Here is a 16473-nt window from a genome sequence, read left to right on the forward strand (position 1 = left end):
GTATTTTTCCAAACAAATAAAATTATTAATTATCTAGTTGATGATTATAGATTCAAATCTATGTTACTACTACAAAATAATTTCCATTTCTTAACACTTTCATTATTTTTGACACTTGTAACACATAAATGCTTTGAAGTGTCAAAAACTTTGTGAAACTTAGAGATGTTAAAAATATTTCAAATTATTCACATGTTAGGTTTGCATCATTACGGGATGCCATTATAACATCAAAATTTTGTCGTGGTCTTTTGTAAATATTCCGTGTTTGTCTGTTCTTGTTACTAGTTCATATAGTTGTATGTGTAAACGTTTGTGATATATCAATAAGATTTTTGCCTGTCAAAAAAAATATATCCCATATCTCATACAATAAAATGTTGGTATGTGTAAATATTTGTTATCTAATAAAATGTTGTTCCTGTTATTAAAAAAATAAGAAAATAAAATCATCATTAGTGCACACGTGGCAACTTATGACTTCGTTTGAATGCACCAAAAATCAACTTTAAAAGACAGCAAGTTAAAATTTCTCTCACTTATGGTATATTTTCCCATCATATCCTTCTTCTACAGTTGCCTCTCTCTATCACCAAACACAAAACTAGAAAATTTTCATCTTTTTTACTTTAATCAATCAACAAACATAAGTGGATAGTCATATCACAAAAAAAACAAAAAATCGATGTTAACGTTAGTTAACCGAACATTCTAGAAGCTCTTCCACAAGATATGCTTGTGGAGATCTTATCTAGAGTTGGTCAGGATTCATCCGACCAATAATTCAGATACAAGAGATTTTGTAAAGATTTTTTGAAGCACTCGAAGCATCCTTTGGTTTATAAAATGATTTCTCTTGATATGTTGTGGCCTTTATTATGGTTTGATCACCCTAAGTTGGTTAATATGATCCTTCTGTGTTTTATTTTAGAAAACCCTAATGCGCTTTTTCTCTATGGTTTGAGGGGTTATTTCGATGGTAATTACATAGATGTAGGGCTTTGTTTATTATATAAAGCATCGAACATGCAACTTAAGGAGGCATGTTATGCTTATGGTTTGGTCATGTTTGCCTCTCACCAAATAGAGGATAAGGACATCAGATTCCAAATTCTTGATCGAACATTCCCACCATGGTCAGTGACGAATGAGGTGGTTGCGGTGAGAACAAAGGTTTTAGGTTTGGTGGGAGTTATGGAGATTCAACCGCCATCCTTTTGATGACGTGGCAATGCGCTACCCTATCAAGGGCGACAATGGTTATACTCCAATTCATGGGTGGGAAACTCGATGGCCAATACCTAAATGCATGTCTTGTTTTTGATCGTATGAGTTGGGTATTTTTGCACAAATCATATGATATGCCTATGACTAGATTTATGTTAGAATTTTATGGTATGTATACTTTAGATTTTGTACTGTAATATTTTACTAATTTGATGTAAATATAAATCCGTGATAATTTCTATTATCATAGCATCAATTTATGGGTGATGATTTATGTACAAAACTTATTTTTGATATGTACACAAATAATATGCATTAAAGTGTTGTATGGTACAACACTTTAATACATATTGAATGTGTACATAACAAAAATAAGGGAGGTGATCCATCCACACTTTTGTATCATAAACTCACAATTATAACCCTAGATTGATCTAGGGAGTTGAACCCATATTATTATTGTAAATATAAGTAAGGGTATGAAGTTGTGTACATGTCAATCCTTGCTTCCATTTTTCCTTCGTATTATACTATTATATGTGGTTTGTGATGTTATATACTCCGTATTTTTCTATCTAAGATGTCCATGTTAGGTAATAAAAATACTGAGTAGAAAGTACACATACTTCCAGAATAATCATGACTTTAGGGTATTACCTGCATATAGGGATGCATGTAACTCACTATAGCAGATAAAGTAATGAACAAGTTACAACACATATATGTGCAAAACATTTCTTTGTATGTTGGATATATTTAGTCACTATCTAACCATTCTCATTGTTATGGTCAAATTTTGAAATTTAAGATTATGTATCATACAAAAGAACAAAATGACAAACAATGAATCCATCATCATCTTCAAAAACTATAGTTTTGGGATAACTCTGATAAATACAACAAAAGAACAAAATGACAAACAATAAATCTTCCCCTAAATATCATTCATATTGCATCAGGAAGCATCTCCAGTTTGATTTTCAGCTGTAGCAGCAGCAACTAATAAAGTATCATCGTCAACAATATCCCCAGTCAAATCGTCTCTAACCAATTCAATAGTCGCATTTTCTATAATTTGAGGACCCATCGGTGTGTCACTCTGCAAATGCGTTTCTACATCATCGATACACATTTGTTCATCCATGTCAAAATTATCTCTAGGTGTTGTCTTGATCACAACTTTCCAACCTTCACGAGCACTATCTTGAACATATAATATTTGTTGTGCTTGCTGTCGTAAACCCGTTCTCATAAACTTTTATCCTGGAACCACCTGATTGTGATGACTCAGAAATTTCCGATCAAATTTAAACTTTAATCTTTATATGTTTCCAACACGATAAGCAAAATATGTAATGTTGAGTCTCGAAAGTTTTGAAATCTATATTCATGTAATCAATTACCCTTTGACTATGCTCAACGATTCACGAACATTTATGTATATATTGATATGTATATATAATATATACTTATTAGTTGAAAACGTTAACATAGTATTAGATATATAATACTTTACATGAACGTATTTTGTTTCAATATAAGTTATTATAGTTATCGACGAGATTAAAAGATAATATCATACGATTGAATTATCAGATACATTGAATTATGATTACGAGTCTCTGTTATGAGGTCCACTTTGAATTAGGAAACCCTTACTTTTAATGGTATTCGGAATAAATGGTAAAGTGATTTTCAAATGATAACAAAGTGTCACTTATCGAGAGTTAGACAAAAGTTAGTAGTGAGTTAAATTTCATAATACTTGGTTGATCTATTTTCAAATGTGCGAAAATGATTTTTCAATATAATAGAACTTGATTATTAAAATGTCTTTATAAAGTAGGTGGATATTGGTTGTTAGATAACTTGCAACGTGTATTTAAAACATGTTTATGTATATTAGATATATATATGATTTCAAATTAGTTATGTAAACGATAGTAACATTTGTTCATTTGATTCGATCGATATAAAGGTATATTATTTAGGAAGTTTAAGAAAATTAAAATAAACGTTAGCACATAAAGGAATTATATTTTTAAAACGTAAACGTTATATGATATAATATTTTTGATTATATAAACGATCTTAAATTATACTTTGAAATGTGTTTAGTATTTGAAAAAATAAAGATTATATTTAATATATATAAATTTATATTTCTAAATAAATATTTATATATTTATATATTTTACAAAATGATAAAATATAACATTAACCTTGACATAAAACGTTTTGATTTAAACTAATCTTATTAATATACTTTGAAAAATAATGAGACTTTGATTTATAGAAGTTTATGACCAAAACGCTTAAATGATTAAGTTACATTTAGAGTAAAATAGTTTTCATTGATTTGAGTCTTGTCATTCGTAGGGGTACGTTACACAAAAACGTAAAGTGTTAGTTTTCTTAGCGTACGAAACTTCGTTTGAAAAACCGGAATCGGGACATTAGTCAAGTGACAACGTCCGAGTCATTGGAACTAAAATTACAAATTTACTATGAACATAAATATAATATAATATATAAATAATTATATAAATTAAATAATTAATTATATATAATAATAATACGAGTGTCGGCAGCCAGTTAAGTGGGTTATGAGCTGGAAATACCATTCATGCGATCGCATGAAAATAATGAAGAAACCCCATGCGATCGCATGGGGTGGTTTGGTGGCTCACATCCTATAAATCGATCAATTTCTGGTTCGCAGTGCACATATCTTTCATCCTTTATCAATCTCTCTTATAATTATATATACTTATATTTATTATTAATAATAATAATAATAATAATATAAATCCTAATATTATTAATAATAGTACTAGTATTATTTAGGAGTGTTATTATTAGTATTATAGATAAAATATTACGACGAGGTTCTGCTCGCGTGTTTTCAAAACGGGTTTTTTGAGCAGGATAGAGCTAAGGAAATTATGGGTTATAGCTATGGAGGTTATGGGTATGGTTCGGGGGTTTTGCTCGTGAGTCAACCTAGTGTTTATCATCTCCGTTGCATCTACGTACTTTCCTGCAATATTGAATCTCAATATTGATATGTGAGCACTCATAACTTAACTTTTATATAGTGATAGTGTATCCCTGACTAGTGCTCGAGTATTTAGGATTATGCATGCTTGTATGTTAATAATTATCGTTAAATACTTTATGATAGATCATGGATTAATTACATATGCGATTGAGATAAGGTATTTGATATGCATGTCGTTGGAAAGCTAACGAAAAACTATAAACTTTTCATTTAGATATCGTATGGTTTTGATGAACGGATTAAAAGATATCGTTAATTGAATTATCTATAATTTTAAAGTATTATTGTTAAAATTATTATCGTTATCGTTATCGTTATCGTTATCGTTATCGTCGTTATTATCGTTATTGTTATTATTATTATTATTTAATAATCAATATTATTATTATTATTATTATTATTATTATTATTATTATTATTATTATTATTATTATTATTGTTATTATTATTATTATTAATATTATTATTATTATTATTATTATTATTATTATTATTATTATTATTATTATGAATATTATTATTATTATTATTATTATTAAAATAATTAATATTTTTATCAAAACTATCAAGTTATTATTTTTATCGTCATTAAAAGCATTATTAATATTAAGACTATCATTTTTATTAAAATTATCATTTTGATAAAATATCATTGTTGTTATAAAATATCATTATTATTATCATTTTAATATTATTATTAAAAATCATCAGTTTAAAATAGAATTATTATTATTATATAAAATATTATATTATTATTATTAAAAAGTATCGACATGATTAAATTTATCATTATTAAAGTTATCACTATATTATAATTAATATCATTATTAGTAAATAAATATTTTTATTATTATTAGAAGAATAATAATTATTATTAGTACAAAATAATACAACTTTACTTATTATTATTATCAATATTATTTTATCAAATTAATATGAGATACAAAGATATTTTTACTACACGTAATATAATTACATTCATAATGTATATCATTATATTTTTATGATACTAAGTGAACTTTATAAATTTTATTACTTAAGATATATAAAATTATATTTTTTATCATATTTAAATTTAATATAAATTTTCATTATTAATAAAGGACTTGTATTATTTACACTAATAAAATCTGTTATATATACTTAAATATATATATAACGACTATATTTAAGTTATATAATAAACGTGTATAGATTTTGGAAGTCATTTTGGGTCAAATTGACTCTTGCATGATAATCTCGAGCATTAGGATTGTGATACACTATGACCTGACCTAAATTGTTAGACATATATTAACCAACATATAAATATATATATATATACTTAATAAAGGTTCGTGTATCCGAGGCCAACCTTACACTTGTTCAATGATGTTATATGTATTTTACTACGAAATACAGTACGGTGAGTTTCATTTGCTCCCTTTTTAAATGCTTTTGCAATATATATTTTTGGGACTGAGAATACATGCGCTGCTTTTATAACTGTTTTACGGAAGAGACACAAGTACTCAAAAACTATATTCTATGGCTGGATTATCAAATCGAATATCACCCTTTTTAGTCTGGTAATCTAAGAATTAGGGAACAGATACCATAATTGATGCGAATCCTAAAGATAGATCTATCGGGCCCAACGAGCCCCATCCGGGTTACGGATGCTTTAGTACTTCGAATTTATCATGTCCGATGAGAGTCCCAGAATGATGGGGATATTCTATATGCATCTAATTAAGGTCGATTACCAGGTGTTCACCATATGAATGAATTGTAATTCACGAGTCACGCTTGTTATTATGTACTCGGGTTACGTGTACAATTAAATATCTAAAATCTTGTGGTCTATTAAAATGATGGAAATGAATGTTTACGATAAACTAATGAACTCATCAACCTTTTGGTTAACACTTGAAAGTATGTTTATTCTCAGGTTTGAAAGGAATCTTTCGCTGTGCATTTGCTCATTTTAAAGATATTATTTGGAGTCATTCATGACATATTTCAAAAGACGTTGCATTTGAGTCGTTGAATTCATCAAGATTGTTATTAAGTCAATTATAGTTGGATATATTATGAAATGGTATGCATACCTGTCAACTTTCGATGAAATGAAAGTTTGTCTTTTAAAAACGAATGCAATGTTTGTAAAATGTATCATATAGAGGTTAATACCTCGCAATGTAATCATATGTTATCGTATTCGTCCTTATGGATTAGGACGGGTCGCTTCACTGATATCCAATCACAATGGAACAAAACTAGTTGCATGTCAGCATACTGCAACTCGATTATATCATTTAAAACACCGTAGTAAGTTACATCTCCCAAAATAGGATTGTTATCGCTAGTACTTGAGGAGCTACTTGTTACGACATCAATCATAACTCCGCTATTTGTCCTATTCTTCTCTACATATTTAATGTGAAATCGGAAACCATTTATGATATATCCCTTATATTTCTTTACAACCACATATGGACCATTTACCAATGCCGTTATATCACTCGTGATTCTGTTATCCCCAGCCATATCCTCATCAACCTGATTTGAGGCAATTTTTTTATAAGTTTCGCTCAGTTATATATATTATGATCACTACATTATCGTAATAAAACTAGCAAAATTACTTACATAAGTAGATAGCCACTCCTGAAACTCCTAACTATGTAAACGTTCAATGTGACGCTTACGATATATATATTCTTGACGTAGAATATTCAGATGTTCTCTGCAATCAAAGTAACAAAAAGAGAATAATATATGTACATTATCGTCAAAATTACACAATGTCATATAAAAAAAATACTAATCTAATAACATAGTAAATTTAAATAACTTACGTTCGTAAGAAATCTATTTCACTAAAATTGAACAACACATGTGAGTGTGCAATAGCCAAAGTGTCGTGGCTGATTTTTACTACGTTTGTTGCACCAATGGGTCGACCAGGCATACAAAATATTGGTAAAACAGTCTCATCACCACCATCATCATGATTTCGAGTAGTCTTATTATGTATGGTCTCTACATCACTGGCTAAATACAAAGAACAAAATGAAACACACTCTTCAGCTAGATATCCTTCGGCAATTGAACACTTGGGTTTACTCCTTATTCCCACATAAGATTTTAATGTACCTAAATACCTGATTAGTGGTTAAAAAAGTTTATATCAGATTCAAAATAGTCATATATATATTTAAACAAGTACAGTATAATTTACTACAGCATAAATGGTCACCTCTCGACTGGATACATCCAATGGTAATGAATAGGTCCCCCTAATCTGGCCTCTGAAGCTAGATGAACCGATAGATGAATCATGACGTCAAAAAATGATGGTGAAAATATCCTTTCTAAATCACAAAGTATTTTACAATATCTTTTTCCATCCGAATTAAATCAGTAGTCTTAAGAACTTTTGAGCATAATTGTCTGTAGTACCGATAAAACTTCATGATAACAGAACGCACATCGCGAGGTAAAATATTTCGTATGGCCACGGGAAGCAACTGCTGCATCAAAATAAGATTATCGTGACTTTTTAGGCCTGAAAGTTTTGGAGGATTTAACTGAATGCACCTAGAAATATTAGCAGCATAACCATCTGGAACTTTCACCCCTTTTAGCACCATACAAAATTTTTCTTTCTCCTTTTCATCCAATACGAAACATGCAGGAAGGAAATACAATTTGTCATTTGCTAAAGGTTCTGGATGAAGTTCAGGTCTAATACCCATTTCTTTCAAATCAAGGCGTGCTTTTAAATGATCCTTGGTCTTTCCATCTATATTCATTAACGTTCCAATGACATTGTCACGTACATTTTTTTCAGTATGCATTACGTCTATATTATGACGTATTAAGTTGTTTTTCCAGTATGTTAACTCAAAAAAAAAAAAAAATACTTCTCTTCTTCCAGTTATAAGGATGGGTTATCCTTCACAAGTTTTCCAAATTTTATATTAAAACCTTTTAGCTCCGCAAGCACTTGTTCCCATGTTAAGCAACACGGTGACCCTTCATGTTCTTCCGTGCCATCAAAAGCATCTTTTAAAAAATGGAAAGCTTACAACATTTCCAACCAGCGACGATGTGCCATGAAGATTTCTTTGTGAAAGTTTGATAACCGTATTGATTTGGTTTCCTTATGGCAAGAAGGACAAGCTAATTTATCTTTAGTGCTCCAACCCGATAAATTCGCATAAGCAGGAAAGTCACTTATCGTCCATATCAAACATGCACGCAGTGGGAAGTTACTCTTTGTGGATGCATAATAAGTGTTAACTCCAGTACCCACAACTCCTTCAACTCATCAATTAGAGGTTGCATATAGACGTCTATATTATTATCTAGAGCAGATGGACCAGGTATAAGTAAAGTTAGGAACAAAAAAGGTTTTTTCATGCACAACCATGGTGGTAGATTATACGGTATCAAAAAAACATGCCAAGTACTATGTGAAACACTCATGTTTCCAAAAGGGTTAAACCCATCACTCGCCAAACCAAGCCTCACATCACGAGGTTCTTTATAAAATTCACAATTCTGATGATCAAATGTTTTCCAGGATGGTGAATCAGCAGGATGTCTTAATAGAACATCTTTCATACGACTCTCTTGATGCCATCTCATGGACTCGACCATTTTAGGGGACATAAACAATCTTTGCAACCGTGGTATGAGTGGAAAATAACACATCATTTTTGCTCCAACTTTTTAGATTTATAATCACCATCATTATCAACTTGTGTGGTTGACTCTTCTTCAGAATCATTATTGTTACTTTGTTTATATCTTGAGGTCTGACATACGTCACATATAATTTTTCCATGTTTTGTTTCTAGGACAACATACAATCATTTGGACAAGCATCAATTTTCACATAACCAAGACCCAACTCTCTTATTAACTTCCTGACTTCATTTAATGACTTCGGTATGGAAGCATGAGGGAAGGCTTCCCTCACTGTGTCAAGAATCATGCTGAATCCTTTTTCATTACATTTTCCAACACACTTCGAATGGAAAAGTGTAATAATGAACGAAAGAACAGAGAACTTACAGCCGGGATATAGTTCTTTCTTTGCATCTTTCAATACTTTATAAAACCTTTCAGCATTTATGTTTGGTATAGTACTCTGATTTTTAGTTTCTAGGATATCAACATCATCTTCATCTTCAAACATATGGAAGACGCATTCGGCCAATCCTTCCATATCAACTTCAGCATCCCACATTAGTGTATCCTCTAGTTCTAGAAGCACAGTTGGGATTTTATAACCTTCGAAAAACCCGTCACATAGCAGATGTGATTTAGCCTCAACCCGTTTGAGATTATCGCAGTTTATGCACGGACAATATATATGACCACCTATTTCCATTTTAGAGTAAATACGTTCTAAAAATTTGTCGAGTCCTTCTTCGAATTCAGGGGTAGATCTATATTTAGACATCCAAGTCGAGTCCATCATAGACCTGTATTTTATAAATACATTTAATTAATTGGAATATATATATATATATATATATATATATATATATATATATATATATATATATATATATATATTAAAAACACATTTAATTAATTGGAATATATATATATATATATATATATATATATATATATATATATATATATATATATATATATATATATATATATATATATATATTCATGTGTTCAGTAAGCAGGAGAAAGAAATTAACCTGGTTCAAAAACTTTGTCAAGTCCTTTTTCGTATGTAGGGGTATGGACAAAGCGTATGAAACAAGGTAACCCAATTTTTCGATGATTGCAATTAACTTATGTCTTCAATTTCGTACAGTATTAACTTAAATCTGCAAACACATCTTCAATAACTAATGATGATCGATTGCAATTACATACGTACTTTTTGATTGCAATTAACTTAGATCTGCAAACACATCTTAATAATAAAATTTGAATTATGATTATTATGATACATCTAATTTTAAGATGTAAATAGTAATATAAGATAAAGATATAAATATAATTCAAATAATTAATAAAATATAAAATAATATAAATAATGTAGGTTAAGCTTGTCCAAATAGATCTTATACACCTAGGCTTATTGAACGAGGTTAAAGCATACCGGAAGATCTTAAGAGTGGCTTATAATCATAATACTGACTTGGACAAGCTTAAAGCTAGCTATAATATACAGCACTAATGATTTAGGGTTTAGGGTTGTTTATGGTTTAATATAATGTTTAGGGTATATATGCATGTTTTAATTAATGTATGTTCATGCTAATTAGGGATTGGGGTGCGTGTAGGGTTTGGGGTATAGGCGGTTTTAGGGTTTAGGGTTTAGGGTTCAGGGTGTAGGGCTTAGTGTTTAGGTATCGGCCGGGTTTGGGGGATATATTGGGTTTAGCTAGGCCGGTACTTGAGGGTAGGGTTTAGGGTATAAATGGTTGCATGCTCACAACAGACCTGCACGTACATACGAGAAATTATATATATCTAATATTTATATGGTTAGATATTATATATATGTTTTTAAAAAATATATTGTTTGTTAAATCTTAATTACTATCCAACATTTATATGTGAATTGGATCAAGACGATCACGTGGTGTCAAAATGTTTTAAATTCAATGGTTCTCGCAATTCTTGCCATTTGTATGCTTCTCGTTTGAACTTTTGGCTTAGGATTGGGTTTATGGTTTAGTGTTCGGGGTTTAAGGTTTATGGTTTAATGACTAGAGTAATTTAGGGTTTTGGGTTTAGGTTTATGGTTTATAAGGGTTTAGGGTTTGTGGTAGGGTTTATGGTTTAGGGTAGGGTTTATGGTTTAATGTTATAGGGTTTAGGGTTTAGGGTTTAGGTTGTAGGGTCTAGGGTTTATGGTTTAGGGTTTAGGGTTTATTGTTTAGGGTTTAGGGTTTAGTGTTTAAGGTTTAGGGCCATCGTAATGATGATCGAGGATGAGCTTGCTTATCGGACGAACTTAATGCGTGCATGGTATATCACCAAACAAGTTATTCAAGCAGTTTAGAACTTGACTGATGATATGATAAGTCATGATATAAGAACTCAATCGATCAGGCGATCACAATTATATACCATTGATTGAATGAGTTGCATGAGGTAGCCTAATTATCATATATATATATATATATCGAAGTCGACGAACGCTCTAAAGGCTTAGCGGGCGTTCGATGATCTTAATAATGTTGATTCATATATTGATCTTAATGTACTGTACTTACGTTAAACAAATTAACATATATGATAAACGATGTTCGATTAGGATCAATTATGATAGAAGATGTTCGTTTAGGTTAACGGCAAACATGAACTTATATATTGCCGATTTTCGAGACCCAAATATATAATTAAAAAAAACATTTTATGACTAATTAACTTAATTATGTGTACATTTATTCTATAAAGTTTATAAATTAATACTTATACTATTTATTTAACATATAACTTATACTTATATTATTTTAGTCATATATATACGTATTATTTATTTAAATTATACAGAGTATATGTAAATATGTAACTAGATAGAGAAGTTATCCTCAATTAATATTCACCAAGATTTACCCTCTCAAAAATTACCGCCAATATCACTGATTTCGGAGCCAAATTTTTAAGCTGATCTAAATGTTTTCATTCAAAAATTTTGGTAAATTCAAAAAATTCAGGGTTGATCCTGCCACACTAGTTTTGATCCATCCACACCAAAACAATATATCTTACCTATTTTACCCTTATAAATAGTATATTGTCTAAATAGTAGTTTAAGGGTAAAATAGGAAGTTTGTATTAATTTGGTGTGGATGGATCAAATGCTAGTGTGTAAAGATCACCTCCCAAATTCAAGGCACCAAATCAAATTGGGTTACCTAAAAGGTTTCTGAACAACACACTTATCTCTTTTTTCACCAAAGAACTCAGGCTATCTCTTTTTTCACCAAAGAACTCAGCTATCTCTTTTTTCACGAAAGAACACATGTATCTCACTTGTATGTTATTAACGATTCTTTTAAATTGTTTATAACATTGTTGCTAACTACTCCATATATAAAATTGTTTATAACTCTGTTGCGTTAAATGAATAGATTTTCTTCATATAAGAAGTTTTCTAATGAGAATGTTGTCTTTAACAAATTCGGGCATGCTTTGATTAATTGTGCATTTAAAATGGTCAACCACTCTTTAGAATTAACTTCCAATAACAAGTATTTTAAATAAAAATAGCCATAAACTTGAATTAACTTCCAACCAATTTTTAATCTTTTTGAGCAAAAGACGATGAAAAGATGTAACTCCGTATTATGTGTGGAGTATGGACCATCCAAAATGTGTATTATGCTTGCTTTATTAATTTTTATTTTTATGTAGCTAAAAGGTTTATAAATATACAAGTATTTTATGTTAAATGAATAGATGCTATTCTTATAATTGTTGAGTATTGTTCGTTACATTCTTTTAGATTATGTCAATGGAAGGAAACAAGAACTCTTGCAAGCTTAAATCCGATAAACAGGTTAAGGCTACTGTGACTCAAACCACCAAGAAAAGCAAAAGAAAACAGTTCCTTGCTCCCAATACAATGAGAAAAGCGAGTTTAACACATAAAAGAGTTTATGTTAATCCTGATTTCTCTAAAGGGTTCGCAAAAACAAGGGTCAAACAAGTGATACGAGGCCGAGGGTTAAAAAAAGTAAAGATCCAGATGGAACAAAAGTCAGTCATGGTGAGTTCATATTAACTTTTTCATTAGTCTGTACACATATCATGTATTATTTATGAAGGTATTAGAAGGGTTGTTGATGTATAGAATTTAGATGTGTTTGGTGATAGATTTCACATTAAACCTTCATTTGGGCTGTATTAGTTGTTTTTGTTGTATCAGGCTTGTTTTTTGTATGTTTCTGTTGGGTTTAGGCAATCTTCGGCCCATGTATTATGCTTGTTGGGCTTAGACCATTATACTTAGCTAGGGTATTTGGCTATATATGGCCTCTCTTCATGTACAGATAATTCATTCACAATATATAATACATGTATTGATTACATTACTTAACACAGACAATCCTGAAGATGAAAATTTAGCAGGAAAGTTGGTGTCTAGACACAAAAGAGTTAGACACGTAGACGCTAGAGTTCAAAGTCTTAGAGATGAAGAAATGGATACGGAGCTCGGGCCTGAATATTAAGCCAACAGTTATATTTACGATGGTTACGTGTATGGAAATGAATATTATGATGATTTTGAAGACCACCAACGAGAAACCACCCAACAACTAGAAGGTTTATTTGTTCTATATTGCGTGATTCTTTTAATTATGTTAAATAATGTATTCTAACTTTTAGTATCCTTTTTATTATGTGAGTAAAGAAGTAAATGTGAGTACTCAAACTGTGATGAATGTTGATCAGCAAACCACCCAACTAGTAGATGCAGGTTATTTTTTGTTTTTCTAATTTGTTTTGTTTATTTGATTTATATTGTTGATTGTTTAGTATATCAATTGTAAATCAAGTGCTCATATTTTGTAGATAAAGGCGACAGAGTTCGAGGACCGGCACTTATGCAAAAAAATCTGGAAACAGAAGGCATCTACTCGAATTTCAATTTCTTTTAATGAACATGGACAACCGATTTGCAAAAACAGTAGTAAACTCACCCATTTTCTTGGTTACTTAACGCGGAGCTACCAATATTGTCTAGTTTATAGACCGTGGAATCAAGTTAAAACAAAACAAAAAAAAAAGATAAGCTGCTCAACTTCTTAAGGGTACGTATTTTAAAATCTATGTGATAATAAGCCTTTTTTTTCTTCTCATGCGATATGTTTTCTCTTTTTATAATTTGTAGAAAAAGTTTGATATTCCACAAGCTGTTGATTCTTGGATACTCCAGTCATATGGTTGAAAAATGAAAATTTGGAGGGCGAGAATAAAGGAAGTCTACTTTGATCCGTCTTTATCAATGGAGGTTCAATTGTATTCACCACCTGAAGAACTGACCAAAAGATATTGGAGAAGACTTCTTGAATACTGGAGTAGAGAAAGGGTGAAGGTATGAAATAATTTTACACTTAGTGTAACTTTTTTATATTATTTTATTTTCATATTAGAATATTTAATATATTTTCTTTTTTAGGCGATGACCGACAAAAATAAAGCCAATAGGGTTAACAATAAGTTGACGCAAGTGACCGGGAAAAAAAGTTTTGCAAGAATACGTGAAGAACTGGTAATATCATGGGGAAATTATTAATATAGTATAGCTTTTGAATATACATTGTTAATAGTTACCTCATTTTTACTCATCAGACGAGTTTGGGAAAAGAACCTACTCGGGTCGATATGTTTAAGAAATGTTTTACAAGTGGAAGTGCTGATGGTGAAGCTGCAATTGTACTCGTAAGTAATTTTACAAACACTATTATGATGTATGAAAGAATCAAAAGTGGATCAAATATATCCTACACATGATATCAGTAGATGTATATTTATATGTTAATCACCATAAACCACTTGTGAGGTTTTTATTGCATTTGAAGTAGACTTTTAGTGACTTTTACCTTTGTAATATGTTCATGAGCTTCAGTTGGGTTATTTTATCTTTTAAGCTAATTAGTTGTATATTTATATGTTAATCACCATTAACCACTTGATAATCTTCTAGCCAATTTATTTGAGGTGAATATTAATAGAGTCTTCAATTGATAGTGACCACTTACTTTTCATTATGTATTAATGTCGAAATCCCAAAATCCTAGTCTAGCATTAATACGTTAAGCATTGGATATATATCGAATATCTGGGTGTGATTGGGCTATACTTTGATTGGGCATTGCATATATCGAATACCAGAGTAGAATCATTTCTGTCATATCAAAATATGTTGCATGACATATATTTATAAACATGTTTAAATATTAAGTTTTTTTATGTAGAAACAAATGAAAGAACTTACAGACAAACTTGTGGACAGTGAAACTGATACACCTGGACCAGACGATGTTTTTTCCCAGGTAAAGGGGCACAATAATTCTGGTTCTACCCAAATGTATGGACTTGGCGTTCGTACTAAAGACTTGTGGGGCGTAGTACCTAGTCGATCAACCGTTCGTAAGGAGAATGCTCAACTCAAGTCTGATAAGGTAGAACTTGAGAATGAAAATTCAAGGTTAAAAGCCTAGTTAGCTAGGAAGAATAATGGTTCTGGTGTTGAGAATGAAGGTTCGGGTGTTCAGGATAATGGTTCGGTTGTTAAACGTTTAAAGGTATATTCCTCCTTTGTTTGGAACAACCTGTACAGGACTTACCTATGGTGAGTCGGAAGTCGGATGGATCAGACCGACGTTAAGAAGTTTGATTACTTCTTTCTTCACGACTTCTTGAATCATGGGGTTTACCCTTTGTTGTCTCTGAATTGATGGTTTGAAGTCATCTTCCATGAAGATCTTATGAGTTCAATAATTAGGTTTGATCCCTTTGATATTGGAGATCTTCCAGGATATTTCTTTTTTGTGAGACTTCAACACCTTTATGAATTCTGCTTTTCCGGCGGTGTAAGTTCCTTAGAGATGATTACTGGGAGTTGTGATTCCCCTTCTAGGAATGCATATTCTAGATGCTTAGGAAACTCATTCAACTCTAGTTCTGGTGGCTCTTCGGTGGATGGTTTCATTCTAGGAATTTTCTTCCAATCTAACGAGTTGTAGCCTTCTTGGAACTCTGATTCTTCTTCTTCTCTTAGATTGGAAACTGACGCTATTTGTTCTTCCATTCGAGATATTGTCCTTCGTGGCGACTATTCTTCTGAAAATTCTTTTTTGGTTTCGAAAGATGGTTAAAGAGATTCTTCACAGTTTCCTGCTAACTGTGGTTCCTGAAATACAGAGATGAAGTCTGTTCTTTCATGTGGTCTTCTCCTTACTAGAGGTAGTGGAATGCCTACTCCTAGTGGTGTTATGACTGTGGTCGTGCCTGTGGTTGTACTTTCGAAGATTGGAGATTATTGCTGGTACGTGGGGGTGGTTTCTTCAGAGGAGGTCGAACACAAACTTTGAAGTACTTGATCATGGATACATATAGCCGAAGTTTCTTCTAGATATTTGTTGATGGATTGCTGAACAAAGCCTGCTAAACCATAATCTTCTTCCTTAGGATGTCTCATAAGT

At 31.0% G+C, this 16473-nt stretch overlaps 1 protein-coding gene across 1 annotated transcript; it reads left to right on the forward strand.

Moving 5' to 3' along the window:
- Nucleotides 1-14216: 14216 nt before the first annotated feature.
- Nucleotides 14217-15489, forward strand: LOC139859840 (uncharacterized). The gene is made up of 4 exons (XM_071848609.1): nt 14217-14360; nt 14445-14537; nt 14618-14707; nt 15244-15489. The coding sequence occupies exons 1-4, from the start codon at nt 14217-14219 to the stop codon at nt 15487-15489; spliced, it is 573 nt and encodes a 190-aa protein (XP_071704710.1).
- Nucleotides 15490-16473: the final 984 nt, after the last annotated feature.

The sequence above is a fragment of the Rutidosis leptorrhynchoides genome, chromosome 7, assembly GCF_046630445.1.
Source record: "Rutidosis leptorrhynchoides isolate AG116_Rl617_1_P2 chromosome 7, CSIRO_AGI_Rlap_v1, whole genome shotgun sequence".
NCBI classification, from domain to species: Eukaryota; Viridiplantae; Streptophyta; class Magnoliopsida; order Asterales; family Asteraceae; genus Rutidosis; species Rutidosis leptorrhynchoides.